Genomic DNA, 16,665 nt, shown 5'->3' on the forward strand with positions numbered 1-16,665 from the left:
AAATAAAAAACACATTTTCTCAGTGATACATCTTACAGAATAAACTTACTCTATTAAAACAGTCATTTCTTCATCAACTTTCTATGCCTCACAACAAACTTTATTTTTCACTTCTACTTCTCCAAAATTATTTTATCTGGAGCAATTTCTTTCATTTAAATTTTAGGACAGTGATTAGATTCACCAAAATGTTTCCGGTTTACATAAGATCTGATTAATTATGTTTTTTTGCAACTGTGAAATACCTTTTGTGGCCATTATTCTATGAAGTCAAATTTTTTTCTCACTAGATGATAGCTTCTACTTATTACTTTTTTTTTCCTTAGTTAAGTCATGTGAAAAATGAGAAAGGGAAATATGATGAAAGACACAAATGGAGGAAACAAAGAGACAGGGAGAATGATAGAGAAACACAGCACACAAAACTTAATTAAGTGATCTCTTTCTCTTCCTCTTTCCCTCTGAATTTTTCAGTCCAAAGCACAAGGCAGGCATTCACACTGGGCTGGGGGTAGGGCACCACAGTGATCAGCACAAGGTGTTAGAACTTATGCAGGGTAAGGAGGGCATTTCCATGATAGAAAAGCTTGCTATCTGATGGTGGGGTCTGTGAAGTAGGAGGGCATCCACATGGGGGCAGGGGGTTGGCCTAGAGCAGGAAGCTTGAACCCTAGTGGGGTAAGAAAGGCAATCTCATTGTGGAAAGAGGGTAGAAGAAGCAGTTGGAAAGTGGTCACATACAAGGAGAATTGATCAAATTAGTAAATATATTAAAGATAGTGGGAGCAGGCTTTCTCACTATAAGAGAAGGGAGGGACAAATATGGAAAGGGAGAAAACTAGAATGAACCCTGTGATATTAGATAGAAATGCAGATACTGGTGCAAACTAATAGTTTTCAATATACATAGTTGGACACAGAACTAGAGATGTGAAAGTTGTGTGAGTATGTATACATAGAAACATGCATACATACATATATTCTCTGTACACTAAGAGAACTAAAAGGAGCATAACCACAATAACAATAAGCACTCCTAGTGCCATATCCTGGTTTCTAAATAACATTCTGCACTAAAAGGAACCAGGGCTTCCTGGAGAAATGGTTGATTTCAGGGTTGTGACAGGAAAAGTATAAGATGAGTTTGGAACCTCTTGCTGGGCCAGAAAGTAAGAAAATGTTCAAATAATAACAGGGACATGTCAAAAAGACAAAGAAGTCATCTTGAACAGGGCACCACTGGCCAAATCTAGGACAATTTAACAGCCAAAACAAATAATGATGCAAAACAAAACCCAATGTTTTAAATAGAAACCATGAGTCCATACTGATAAATATATCAGTAAGATAATTGAAAGTCTGATGAGTAACAAGATACTTGCACATTTTAAAGTATCTTCCTCATAAAATTTACTAATTACAAAGAGGAAAAAGTACAGTGGACAAGGCAGGCGGTCACCATCTAAAATTGTGGTCAAAGTGAACATCACATAAAGGGACAAAAGAAAAGCATGTGCCAACTACAGGGACATGATGCGAGCTCAGAATCACCTTCCATGAAATTCCTGCCAAGGATGCAAAACCTGAATCTAATAATGATGAAACATTAAACAAGCCCCCAAATGAGGAACAGTCTACAAAATAACCAGTCTTATAATCTTCCATATCCTAAAGATCATGAAAGTCAAGGAAAGACTGAGGAACTACTCCAGACTGAAGAGCTTAAAGAGACGTGACAATGAAAAGCAATACATGATTCAGGAAATGATCATTTTGCTAGAAAGAAGAAAATTGGCACAACTGGAGAAATCTGAATGGGGTCTGAGGCAATGATTCTATTAACATTAAGTTCCTGGGTTCAATGGTTATACTGTGGTTATGTAGGAGAATGTCCTTATTTCTAGAAAAACACCAATGTTTTCATGGGTGATGAAATATCATGTCTTCAACTTACTCTCAAAAGGCTCAGGAAAAAAGAGCTCTTTGTACTCCTAAAAGAATAAAATAAATATTAAAACAAGTTATAGTCCCTCCAATTCACTAAAGTTGAGGTCAAAACCTTCTAAGAGATGGCCCTGACTGGTTTGGCTCAGTGGATAGAGTGTCGGCCGGCAGACTCGAGGGTCCCAGGTTCGATTCCGGTCAAGGGCATGTACCTTGGTTGCGGGCACATCCCCAGTAGGGCTTGTGCAGGAGGCAGCTGATCGATGTTTCTCTCTCATCAATGTTTCTAGCTCTCTATCCCTCTCCCTTCCTCTCTGGAAAAATCAATAAAATCTATTTAAAAAAACAACAACACACCTTCTAAGAGATGAAATATTGGGATCAAAATATCCTACTTCATTTACAGTAGAGGGAAGAATGAAGAGCCTACCTTTTCGCCCTCGCACATTGCCATTCATTGTGGCTAATAGCTCAGAGAATTATCAAACAGCCAGTTGGGCTCAGCCACATACCGAATACATCTTCCCAACCAGTATGCCCAGTACCCTGCTAGGAGAGCAAGTGGCTAACAGAACTCTTCATGCCCTATGCCTTTGGGTGACTAGACAAGGCTTAGCATAGCTTTAGCTAGAAGATTTTTATTCCTTACATAATATCATAATTTTCTATGTGTGCTGTATTGTGAAAAAAGGTTACAAATAATGCCACAGAGAATGCCAGGTACATGAAGGTTCAATACATATTCTTCACCCCGCCCCCTCAAGAAAGCAATGAAGCAATTTTGCTCTTGAACAGTCACAGATGATATTTAAGTACTACTTGGCACCACGACTAGACAGAAGCACTGAAACAACAGATCGGTCATAAAAGTTCACGTTATTTACCTGTAGAGTTAAAGAGGATTATGTAAAAGTGCTCATCTGTTTCTGGGATATCATCTTCCTTAATGAATACAGATATTCTCTGCTCTCTACTTCCAACCTCAAACACAAGCGTTTCTCCTTCTTCAACAGGAACAAAGTCCCCCTCTCTTGCGGTGGCCTTCCCGTCCATGGTAGCATATTGGACGGTGCAAACAACGTCAATAGATCCATTTCTGAGAACCGTAAAGTCAGCAGTCTCACCTTCCTGAACCCTCACTATGCGAGGTTCTGAAATATTCACAAAGAAGAAACATATGAGCTTTTAGTATTCCATCTACATGTTTTCAGGTGATTTATGTTTCTTCACGTCCCCACAAAAAAATTCCCTCCAATGTATCTTTGCTTAATTAAAGACTTACCTCTAGTCCCAAATCCTGCATGAGACCTCCTTTGCTTACATCTAGCCAATGGTCTTTCTATTAACCTAATTCCTACAAAATCCATTGTCTTCAAAACCCAATTTTGGTGAATTTACATATCTGAAATCCCCTGCCTACTATTTCATATGCCTCATTTCCAAATGTAAACTGTAAGTTCCTTGAGAAAAGGCCCAGATATCTTATATTTTATTTTTGTCACAGGAGTTAGCAGAAAGTTGAATAAAAGACTAATTTATAAAATACATATTAACCAAAGGTTAAGAATATGAATCAATAAAACTGAAGAAGTTTAAAAGATCCCTGCCATTGTAAACTGGATATCTTGCAAGATGGGCTTAAGAAAGAATTAGACACCATTTAAGTCTCACAAATAAAACTAAAAGATATATCATGTGGCAAAAGACAATTCTAAAGAAACCATTAAAGTGGCAAAAATGGAGAAACCTTGATTTATATGACCATTCAATATTAGTTGCTATATTAAGTTACCATCCATTAGGTACAGTACCCAGATCCTGAACTAGCTACACTGTGGATTGGACCAAGTTACATGAAAAAATATTCATTTTTGCACAAAGGAAAGAAAATAACTTCGAGTTTGAAGGTGGAGTGAACAAAGCTAACAAAACAGTACTTACTATTTTTTTCCTTCAGAAGATGCTTAAAAATTTTTGTTAAAACTTCAAGAAGATCAAATAATGATCATACAAATAATAAAGTTGTATTTAAAGAAGTATTAATTGTGCTTTATTAAAAACATTGTTAAAAATAAATGAAAATGCACATATATACTGTTTAAGAAAAAATAGCAATACCACCTGCAAAATAAATGGGGTCATCATTTCTTCTGATCCTCAGAGTTGCAGTAGTCATATTTCCTATTTTAGCTCCTCCAGTGGCATTAAGTAGGGTAATGGTGAATTCCTCCATTTCCTCTGGAATCTTTTGGAAAATGTTTTAAGTCAGGTGATTTGTACAAATAATTCCACTGTATATTCCTAAATTATTTTTCTCTTTTTTAAAAAATATAGCTGTATTAATGATAGTGCTAATGTTCATTTTCATTTCTGAGGCAGAGCCACCCTAAATTATTCAAGTAGGACTCAGATCCCCAGAATTTTCATGTGCATTCATACTAACAGCCACTTTATTTTGACTCTCCATAAAATTTACTGTAAATAGATATCTTGCTTTAAGCTAAAAATAAAAATACTACAGGCATACTATTTCTTTAAGAAAGTGGTATATATGTTGTTTACAAGAAAAAATGGAACAGAAAAAATAATTTTTTGACATATTTACAACTGAGTTCATAATAGTAGTAAAAGTTCAGCTAACTCTCAAAGACCACTTACAAATGTTACTGAAGTTTCACCCAAGTGTGTCATGAAGACCTCATTCCCATGTCCTAACAAGATGTGGTTGCCCACAGCTCTGAGCCTCTATGAATCCCCAGGTGGACACTGTTTCTCTTTCACTTCCTCCATATGAGCTGGCCTTCTTCACGGTGAAAGAGTGTTAGATTTTTGTCTCTAATGGGACAAGTTTGAAGTAAAGGAGGTAGGCTTCCACAGCTGTTCAAAGCGCAGTTCCCCTCTGAAAGGTCCACTCCCACCATTACAGAGTTCTTTCTCTGCATTATCAATAAGACTAGAGGCCCAGTGCATGAAATTCGTGCATGGGGAGCGGGGAGGGTTATCCCTCAGCCCAGCCTGCACCCTCTCCAATCTGGGATCCCTCAAGGGATGTCCGACTGCCCGGTGGGATCGGGCCTAAATGGACAGTCGGACATCCCTCTCACAATCCAGGACTGCTGGCTTCTAACCGTTTGCCTGCCTGCCTGCCTGCTTGCCCCTAACCGCTTCTGCCTACCAGCCTGATCACCCCCTAACCACTCCCCTGCCAACTTGATTGATGCCTAACTGATCCCCTGCCAGCCCAATTGACCCTAATTGCCCTCCCCTGCAGGCCTGGATGCCCCCAACTGCCCTCCCCTGATGACCTGGTCACCCCTAACTGCCCTCCCCTGCAGGCCTAGTCCCCACCAACTGCCCTCCCCTGTAGGTCTTGTCCCACCCAACTGCCCTCCCCTGCAGGCCTGGTCCCCCCCAACTGCCCTCCCCTGCTGACATGATCACCCCTAACTGCCCTCCCTTGCCAGCCTGGTCACCCCCAACTGCCCTCCCCTGCAGGTCTGTTCCCCCCAACTGCCCTCCCTGGCTGACCTGGTCACCCCCAACTGCCCTCCTCTGCAGGCCTGGTCCCTCCCAACTGCCCTCCCCTGCTGGCCTGATCACCCACAACTGCCCTCCCCTGCAGGCCTGGTCCCCCCCAACTGCCCTCCCCTGCCAGCTATCTTGTGTCCACATTGCGGCGGCCATCTTTGACCACATGGCGGTGGCCATCTTGTGTGTTGGAGTGATGGTCAATTTGCATATTACTCGTTTATTAGATAGGATGAACACCATGATGGATCCACAATCCTTATGGTCCACGACCCTGATTCTGAGAATGCACCATGGGATACCTGGTAGGAGGCACACTTGTTTTCAAAGGATCTAAGAACAACCCAAGCACTTCACCCCTCCCCCAACCGTGACTCGCTGATATTGGACACCTACACAGGGTCACTGGCCACTATCAGTTCTAAGAGTTAAAAATGCCTTCAGGAAACCAAAAATAGTATTTCTCATTTAGGTTATAGTCAGACACTATCGTACCTGAGTTCTTTATCAATATATTCACAACAAAATATATTACCAGATGTTTAATTATGTGATAAAACATAATTATTAAGCAATGACAAGTAAAGAGAATTATATACGCAATACTTACCTCATCTGGAAGGGAGTAAATGGTGATATTTTTAAAAAATTCCTGATCTCCAAAGAAAACAGTCCCTTGGACAGGAAATACATCTTGTGTAAAGTCTGGACTAACCACCCATGATATACTAACGTCACCAAAGTTGCCTCGATTTCTTATTATACCATAAACAGCTGTAAAATACAAATGTGTATAATATATGTGAGCATATATTAAACAATTCTAAAATGATAAGTAAAGAAATTGCTCAAATAAGCAAACATAAAAATGAGACGACTTTAAAAAAAAAAAAGCCAATTATCTGCTTAACATAGCCTGCAATGTACCTATAAAAATGCCTTAGCCTAGTTGTCCCTCTGTAAGCATCTAATAAAATAAATGGATTGATCTTTTCTATCACAGCTTGGATTTTAAAAGTCATTCAGCATTGGAACAGAAAAGTGATTAATTAGATATACCTATCGAAAGTCCTATAAGAATATTTCCTAATATATGCAGCTAAAGGAAGCTGCACACTCAAAAATGATTTCTTTGCCCAGAAAGATATTGTTCTAAAAAATAAACTACTTCTCATTTCAGACCACTGCAATAGTCCCCTAGCAGTTACTCTTAGTTTTAAAGTTTTCCTATATGACTCAGCTCATTCTTGAGTGTCTGAATTCTACCACATATCATTAACTGAAATCAAAATATAACTGAAGGCAACAGTATCATCCTAATACTATGTATGAAATACAAAAAGTAATCCTAAATATCATTTTTAAAATACCAATTTTTGCACTCCATGTAATTTCTAAGATAGACAACTGAAAGTAAGTATATGCTAAAAAAATGAATTTGAATTGTTCATTTCCTTTTCAGTAAACAGTAATCCTATATAATAAAAGCCTAATATGCTAAGTGTCCGTTTGTCTGGTTGGCCATTCAACCAATCAAATCATAATATGCTAATGATATGCTAAGGCTGCTCAACCACATACACTGACCACCTGTCTGCCCCCTGTTGACCGGTTGACCAGTCACTATGACATGCACTGACCTCCAGGGGACAGATGCTCCGACCGGTAGGTTAGCTTGCTGCTGGGGTCCAGCCAATCGAGACTGAGCGAGATGGGCTGGACATGCCCTGAAGCCCTCCCATGGTCCCTCCCCAGCTGGCCAACCTCCTGCGTCCCTCCCTGGCCCCGATTGTGTACCAGTGGGGTCCCTCGGCCTGGCCTCTGCCCTCTCACAATTCAGGCTCAGGAACACCACCACCACCCCCCCCCCCCCGAGTGCACCAATTTCATGCATTGAGCCTCTAGTAGAATATAAGAAGCAAAATAAATTACCACTATAGATATCGTCTCCTTTACTTTCATTTATTGTAACAATTAGATCGTCAGAAACAAATTCTATAATCCCATGAGGATCATCATTTTTTAGAATCGTTATATTGACCACGGTAGCACTTCCCAACTTGCTTTCTCGTTCACCATGGCTGCTGAGGACCACCCAATAGTGTTCATCCAACTAAAATGAACATGTCAAATTAGGAAAAATACAAATTTGAAGTTTTCAGAGCAAGTAAATATATACATATATATATATATATATATATATTCTAGAATATTAATATAGTCAATTTTTCAGCAACATATAATTCATTCAAAGTTGACAAAAGAGCTGATATTATTCCTTTAAAAAAGTTTACCAGAGTATTACATATGTCCCCTCTTTTCCCCCATTGACACCTTATAGCCTGCCCCCACCCCCAACCCAGGCCTTCACCATCCTATTGTCTGTGTCCACGGGTTATGCATATATGCATATAAATTCTTTGGCTGATCCCTCCCCAACAACCCATCCTCTCCCGCCTTCCCTCTGAGATTCCACAGTCTGTTCCATGCTGCTATGCCTCTGGATCTATTTTGTTCATCAGTTTAATTTGTTCATTAGATTCCATACATGAGTGAAATCATGTGATACTTATCTTTCTCTGACTGGCTTATTTCGCTTAGCATAATACTCTCCAGGTCTTTATGTAGGACAAACTTACATCATTGAAATTTGAATGCCTTACTTTGTTTTTTAAGCTTGTTTTTTTTTTTTCCTTTTCAACCACAACTATTTCTTAACCCATTCTTGCCCACTTTCTTTCGTATAACTCCTGGTCATTGTTAAAAATATTTATATGTAATAACATATGTACCAGATACTATCAACTTTCCACAAAAGCACAAGGAAAAAATAAAATCCCATACCTCTGGTATCCCATCCAATCTGCTTAGCAAGGTGATTACGATCTCCCTTTCCCCAGGTTTAAATTCCAGCACGCCTGTGTTTCCATAGAATTCATTGCTATCTCTTGGCTCTACCCTGTAGTGGAGAAACTGCTTAACGAGAGCTCCCCTGGATCGAATGATGTGGAGCTCTACAGATTCTCCTTCCTTAAAAAAAAAAAAAGACAAAACACAAAAATTCAAATCTGTTAACGATTCTTCTGAAATTGTGAGTAGTGAATAGATTGAAGTTTCTTTCAACTTACTTTTATAATATAGGGTCCTCTGGAATCAGGAGAAAATTCAAAAATTCCCCCAGGATCATCATTTTCCAAAATAATCAGATCACGGCTAGTATATCCAGACTTCAGCACTTGATTTTCCACATTGACCCTGGAGAAGTCAGAGGGGAAAAAGGCACTCGTGACCTACAATCTTACTCCTGAATTCTGCACTTCTAAGGCAATATTTACAACACATTCAGATAATTAATATGGAAGTTATTAGGAGTTTAAACCTTAAATTGATATGACTGTATTAAAAATCACTTAACCGCAAAACAGCTTTACTCATAGCATTTATGAAAGAACTATTTCTGAATTCCTTTATATTTGACTGAAACCAAACACTGTATATGTACACCAAGAATATTAACAACCAAAGGTTTTAAATATACTGTAATTTTATAAAGTATCAAATTTACAGATTTGTTTCAGTTTCAGAAAAACTAATTTGTAACGTACTTGAAAATAACTTAACTAAAATTGTTTTAACTCTACATATACTTGAATTTCTTTTAAAAATTCATTACATATGATTATATTAAGTGAATAAAAGTTGAATAAGTGGAAGAAAGCCACATGAATCAAAAATAAACAAAATTGTGATTCGATTTTAGAAATATTTTGTGATCTTTCATATGTTTCTGTTCACCTTGATTTTAACCTCATGCATTTTTCTTTTAGTATAAAAAAACATAGTACATATAAAAAATGGAATTGAATGGATCTCATATGCATGACATATTATAACAATTTCTATACATATCTCAAAAGGGTATATTAAAACAAGATGTTTTTTTCTTATTTCTGGTTTTCATGTTCAGTGTATAATTAAAATGATCAAAGGGACTGGGACGAAAAGGCTCTGAGGGTTTGAAAGCCTGCATGCTCTTTGAGAATTCTCAATCTTGAAAGCTGCTCTAAACCTTTCCAAATGTCACTTTCTATTGAACCAAAATGTACTCTTGAACAGACCTCAAAATCACAATGAAGCCACAATTAATATGTAGAAAGGATAGCTCACTTCCTATGTAATAGAGAATCTGAATTAGCATCCTTCCCTAGCTCCTGGAAACCGGACAACCAATAACTAGCATACTACAGCGGCCACAGAAGGGATTGGTCCAAATAATAGGAAAGTTATTTGTTAATTGTTAATGGAGTCATATAATTTTCATAGCAAATTTGCCCATATTTCATTCACCTCAATATTTTTATTAATTAAAAATTCTTCTGTCCACATAAGCTAGGAGACAGTAGAACTGAATCAGAACATAATAATCAGATCACAGCTAGTATATCCAGTCTAAAAATCCATTTGAAGCATTAAACAAACAATTTGTTTTAACTTTCTTAAAATATGCTACCCTTACATAAAAAGGAACATTTTTTTAAACTGAGAAAATGTAGGCAGAAATTGCTTGGATACAAATCAATGGAAGAAATGAGTTTTTATTACAAATTCTCTGTTAAACGAACTATAAGATTTACAAAGATGTTAGGTAAGAATTTCACAAAGCACAATAATTTTTCCATATACTATGTGTAAACTGTAAGGAAAGTTAAAGTTTTAAATTCTTCCTAATACATAAATACACTAATTCTCAAACTTTTTATCAGATACCTTAAATGCATTCATAATTTAAAACTCAAAGGGGAAAATGACTTCATATAAGCTCCCCTTTTCATAAAAAAATAAAAGGACACACAACGCATGCACAGGCAGGTGGACAAGCAGCATTTCTCAAGACCTGTGCTCATGCAGAACAGCAGCTGTATCCAAAACAATGGCTTGCAAAGCAAAATGCTGAATCACCAAAAACCAGGCGTTATTTCGTACACTTACCCAAAATACACGACAAACCTTTCAGTTTCTACTCTGTCAACACAAAAAGAAGCGTGGGAAAGGGAAATAAGAAACAGACACCATTTGCCAAAGTCTCACTGACACAGAAACTTAGAATGGCAAGGTGAAAATAAATTGCCCCTGTGAGCTAGTAATGTCCACTTTATGGGGACTCTGCACACTGGGTTCTTTGCTCTGGACAAATGCTAGCAATGGGTTCGGCAGTTCCCACTTAGGGAACATGACCCCATGGCCAGCCAGCATGCAAAACCCATGGAAGACATTCCTTTCCAGGCCTGCTCCAAGGCGCTGGGGCCTGCCAAGCACTGTGCATGCTTACAAACCACAGCAGCTGAGCAACTTTCATTCAGCCTGGCTTATAATTTCTTAGTAGTTTTAATTCGTTTTGGGGGGAAAAAACCCTCCATCCTCAGATCTAAAGCCAGTTTAGCTTTGAAAAAAAAAAAAAAACTCTATAAGCAGAGAAAAATATACCTCTCATTTGCACAGGAATATACTCAAGGTGCCATATCATTATATCATTTCATTATGACATCTATTTACTCAAATATAACTTTATATCAAGAAAGCTAAGCACTTTTCCAAATCCCCAATGAAGTGCATTTTCAAAACAGCATTGAAAAGCACATGTCAAAATATATAGACCTCTGGCTTCACTTTTAAAGTCAAATGACACTATAAATAAAAGGTTATATAGCACATATATCAAAATTTTAAAAAGTGACATAATAAAATTGTTAATGATTTGGGGATTGTTAACAATAAAATATTTTAACTGGTATAGTATTAAAAGCATTATAATTTGTTTAATACCAGGGCAACTTTTATCTAAATTTGACATTAAAAGAAAACTATAAACTGTAAACACAATAGAGTGTTATTTTTGTTGTAATATTATATTGTAACTTCTTTTAATCACATGTACTAGGATTCATTCATTCTTTCATTTTAGTTTTATTAAAAATTTGCAAGCCTCAAATGAAAGATTTGATATAATTATTTCAAGTAGATTTTATTCTCACATTTATTTAACTAAATATAAATATGACTTTGAACATTCAAATGTAATTAGCTCATTCATGTTCATGCATAGAGATAATACAAGTATGCATTAGTTACTAATTGAATTAAAACATTTTAGTGTAATTTCGAACTAGTATTGTCTATTTCAAAAGAGAGAAACCAATAATTTCTGAAATTCTCTACATCACTATTTGTATTTCCTTGTGAACTGTTTTTTACCAATAGAAAAGAAAGAGGAAAACCAACTTAAAATTATATTTAATTAATTTCAACGGTTTACATGATAAGGTTAAAAATTACTATTCTGAAAGAATATGAAGAACAGTTACAATGAACTTACAGAGGTAAAATTTAAATTATTCTTCAAACATTTAGTTCAGAGCAGAAACGCTCAGCTACATCTTTGGTTTATAATTACTGTTCATTTTGCTTTAGTTTTTAAAATATTTTCCACTGATTTAGTAAGTACTCGAGACTAGCTTAAAGGAAAACACATATAAGTGAAAAAAATGATAATTTTCAGTTTACATTTTACTACATTTCACTGATTTTTTTATCGTATGAAATTTTTTTAAGGTTTAATGTAAAACACATATTGTAACCATTAAGTCACTTAGAAAGTGTGTATGTGTTGTTTTTATATTTTTGCTTTTTTTGTCTGTTTGGTTGTTGCTGTTTTGTTTTAATTTTTATATATATATAAAAAAAAAAGCAAGCATAATGTGGTTCGGAAAGCAAACCAACTGAACAGTGGATATTCAATAAAGTTCCCTACATTCTGTATTTTCTTTCTCATAAAAACACAATGACTCATCAGGTTTATGAAATGTGTTCATCAAAACACCTTCAAAGAAAAACCTGTGAGTCTCATAGTAAAATACAGAAAGCAACAGGGGTCACATAAAATAATTACTACTTTCGTCCTGATTAATATAGTACAAAATAATGCCTACCAAATTTATCTATAAATTTTACTGTTTTAAAATATGAAAGCCCTCAAGTAACATTAACTTGAATATGTTAACATCTTTAACGTAAAGAGAACTACAGTACATAAGTTTCATTTTTTTTTTTAAATAACATCAATTAAACAGGTTGCTTTTTTCATTTTTGGAAAGGTTTTCGGAATTACTGAAAAAAAAAAGACTGATGATTGTGATGTTTTCTTAATATAAATGACCCACTAAAAAATGTTAATTAAATCCTTATTATTACTGAAAATAACTCTTAAATTTGTATTATTTTGATTCTCTAAATTCCATGAAAAAAAAGAGAGAATTTTATTATATGAAGATTAACAGTTTCTTTGAAGTCACTCAAAGGAGCTCTAATCCTCTCCCGTGTTGAAAAGGAAGCCAGCAGAAGTTTGCTTAACCTAATATTTTAGATTTGTTGCTGCCTATTTTTTTTTAGCATAGCAACATATTAGCTATGCTTGAGATTTATTTGAAACCAGCTATAAGCTATCTATCAAATCTTTCCTCACAATGAATAGCAGGGTAAAAGTTCATGATGTCAAAATATTTACAGTCTAGCCAGAAGCCATCAATAAACAAGGGAACAGTTAGGGGCCCAGCATATTATCTCTTCGTTTTTTTCTTTTTACTCTATATGGAAAAAAGAATTGAAGCAAAAAACAAAATTATTTCTGAAAATTCGAACATATAAATGTTACTGAGCGTTACCTAAATGGGTTATTACCTGTCTAGAGAAAGTGTTACTGTCTCATTCATTTCCGGTATATCATCAGCTTTGACAGTAATGTTGATTGTTGTGTCACTTTGGCCAGATAAAAATACAACAGAGCCGTTAAAGGGACCTATATCGTCCAGGGTCACTGCTTTTGAATTAGAGCCAGAGGGCTTCAAACTCCAATAGACAGTAGCCTGGCCATCAGTTCCATCCCGATGTAAGGGAATGTACACCTTATAAAGAAAAAAAGAACAATTTCTTACATACTCACATACTATACATGCTTTTCAGTGATTGCGTTCACATGTTATTATATGAATGTATGTATTCTTTATAGAAAGGTAAACCATTAAAGGGCATTAAAAACATTTGCACAAGCCTTTTCCTTAAGCTTGGAAATAATTTTAGATAGAACTATATTTATTAGTTTTTGTTAATCAAATTACTAACAAAATTGCCCCCACCAAAAACATATGCCTAACCAGGGATGTCTTAACAAAAAGACTTAAATAGTTTAAAAGATAGAATGATGAAAAAACATAGAACAATTTGGCTAAAAAGTAAATTTCAATCTGAGGTTCTCTAAATAATGAAATTAATGTCACAATATAAACAAAAATAAACCTTTATGAGATTACAATGAGAAAATTATGTTACATAAAATGCATCCTAAAATGCTATATGGCAACCTAAGAAAATAATAATATAAGTAACAATAAGAAATGTTTCTAACCAATATAATAAATGCAGTTCAAACAAAATCAGATATTTAAATCATAGCTTTGGGTTACCTTGGGCAAGTTACTTAACCTCTCTGACCTCAATTTCCACATGTGAAATGAAGTTAGTGATTCCCTGTTTTGCAAGTTTGTGGTGAAGATTAGAGTACCTCTCCACATTATTAACTAAATAAACAAAAGCTATTATAATAATTCTGAAACAAATTGCATCTGGTAGTTTTACTTAAGTGTAGTACACATTAAATATATAATAAAAGGACACCGTAGATCATGATGTTTTTCAAACAAAGAATATAAATGAACTAGAGGCCCCGTGCACAAAATTCGTGCATGGAGGGGGGTTCCTCAGCCCAGCCTATACCCTCTCCAATCTGGGACCCCTCAGGGGATCTCCAACTGCCCTGTGGGATCAGGCCTAAACCAACAGTCGGACATCCCTCTCGCAATCCGGGATGACTGTCTCCTAACCACTCACATGCCTGCCTGCATGATCGCCCCTAACCCCTCTGCCTGCCTGCCTAACCCCTCTGCCTGCTGGCCTGATCGCCCCTACCTTGCCCCCCTGTCTGCCTGATTGCCCCTAACCTCTCTGCCTGCCTGCCTGATCACCCCTAACTGCTCTCCCCTGCAGGCCTGATCTCGCCCCCAACTGCCTTCCCCTGCCAGCCTGATCGCCCCTAACTGCCTCTGCCTCAGCCCCCACCACCATGGCTTTATCTGGAAGGAAGTTGGACGTCTGGAAGATGGCTGGTCGACCCAGTCTAATTAGCATATTACCCTTTTATTAGTATAGATATTTAATTGTAGACACATTATTCTTTTTAAACTCCTAAATAAGGTATCCTCTTTGCTCTTCACCCTTTAACACAGTCCATCTTTAAAAAAATAAAAATAAAAAAGAAGACATTTTTCTCCCTAACCATTCTGTGAATTTGGCTGGAAATGGTCAGGGCTGGAGACTAGAGCACAAAGATTCTTAGGGAAGGCAGAAAATGTAACAGAGGGCTGTACCCTTAAATGACCAGGGGGAGTGGGCTAGTCCAGGCTATAGTTGGGACAAAGAGAAACTCCCACTTTCTCTGCAGTTTCCCATTAGGTAAAAAATGAAAGTTCATGGAGCCCAAAACTTTTCCCCCAAAAGCTAATTTCCAAGGGAAGCATGTAAAATGGTAAATTTACAGCTTTATAAGATAAATGAATAAAATGAATCCACACTAAGTAAAAGCTAAATCCTTTTTAGTAGGTTTCCTTTTTTTAGAAGATAGCAGTATATTAAGAAGAAGAATAAAAAAATGAAAACCATCTTGAAAAATGGAGCACCTCTTCCAATATATAGAATCAAATACATAAACAAAGGAATTTATGGTCACCATATTTTGACATGAGGCTTTGATATCATAAATTGCTCTCCTCATTCTTGATCTGAACCTCAAACCAATTTAAATCATATGCAAGTGTCCGAGACCTGGAAGGGTCTTAAGGAACAGACTATGGTTCAGGGAATGGTAGGACTGAAGGTCACTAGATAGATGGTGGGAAAATTCAACCAGCGTAGGGGCAGAGGGAGGGATGCTGTACCTATGAGCATGCTTTTGTGTGGCATGGGTTATGGGAGTAACCAACAATTTACCCACATATATAATACAAAATTCCTGAGATTAAACATTCCACAATTTTACCACCATCACCTCCACTACCAAGCATAGTATCCCAGTCCTGCCCAAGGCAGGTATGATTAGCTCTCAGAAATGAATGAGTGAAATGTACCTGTGAAATATACCACTTAGCGCATATATATATATATATGTGTGTGTGTGTGTGTGTGTGTGTGTGTGTGTGTGTGTGTATGTCACTATATATCACTACAGGCCTGATGCATGAAATTCGTGTGTGTGTGTGTGGGGGGGGGGGGGGTGTTTCCTTCAGCCTAGCCTGTGCCCTCTCGCAATCCGGGACCCCTCAAGGGATGTCCAACTGCTGGTTTAGGCCGGATAAGTATCCTCTTTGCTCTTTGCCCTTTAACACAGTCCATCTTTGAAAAAAAATGAAATAAAAAAGAAAACATTTTTCTCACTAACCATTCTGTGAATTTGGCTGGAAATGGTCAGGGCCAGAGACTAGATCGGGCCTAAACCGGCAGTCAGACACCCAATCGGGCCTCAACTGGCAGTCAGACATCCCTCTTGCAATCTCGCTCCTAACCGCTTGGCTCACCGCTCCTTACCACCCACCTGCTCGCACCTTACCACTTGGCTCCCCGCTCTTAGCGCTGCCACAGACACAGGAGAGGCTCCCGCCACTGCAGCTGTGCTTGCCAGCCATGAGCCCGGCTTCTGGCTAAACAGCGCTCCTGCTGTGGGAGCGCACTGACCACCAGGGCCCATTGATAAGAGAAAGCCTACTTACCACTTCAGCAGGGGAATCTTCTGGTTCATGCAAAATGATCGGAAGATTGCTAATAAAGCCAATTTCTCCATTTGCAATATCTGGAGTAACCGCTAAAGAAATATTTCGGATTTTCCCAAATCTAGGACTGATAGGTGGAATTGGGGGATTTATGTTCACCAACTCCACAGTTTCCAACTATAATAAACAAAGCAAAAAAGAACAGAAATTTTAAAACAAAAAAGTCTTAATTGATTGGACAAAATAAACATGGATAAAGGCTACCAATAACTTAGCAACTTCATTCTCTTTCTTCTTCCCTCTCCATCCTGTTTCAATCTCC

At 37.2% G+C, this 16,665-nt stretch overlaps 1 protein-coding gene across 1 annotated transcript in view; it reads right to left on the minus strand.

The window, feature by feature from the left end:
* Positions 1–16,665, minus strand: part of ADGRV1 (adhesion G protein-coupled receptor V1) — a gene marked incomplete at its 5' end in the record, with an annotated part of 444,372 nt that overhangs the window by 409,009 nt on the left and 18,698 nt on the right. The window contains 9 exons of the mRNA XM_079797671.1: positions 2,829–3,095; positions 4,066–4,189; positions 6,083–6,246; positions 7,405–7,585; positions 8,317–8,502; positions 8,601–8,727; positions 10,462–10,494; positions 13,207–13,430; positions 16,344–16,520. Coding sequence (XP_079653797.1) covers positions 2,829–3,095; positions 4,066–4,189; positions 6,083–6,246; positions 7,405–7,585; positions 8,317–8,502; positions 8,601–8,727; positions 10,462–10,494; positions 13,207–13,430; positions 16,344–16,520 — 1,483 coding nt within the window. The remainder of the gene's footprint in view (positions 1–2,828; positions 3,096–4,065; positions 4,190–6,082; positions 6,247–7,404; positions 7,586–8,316; positions 8,503–8,600; positions 8,728–10,461; positions 10,495–13,206; positions 13,431–16,343; positions 16,521–16,665) is intronic.

Source organism: Cnephaeus nilssonii (genome assembly GCF_951640355.1).
Source record: "Cnephaeus nilssonii genome assembly, chromosome: 2".
In the NCBI taxonomy this organism is placed as follows: Eukaryota; Metazoa; Chordata; class Mammalia; order Chiroptera; family Vespertilionidae; genus Cnephaeus; species Cnephaeus nilssonii.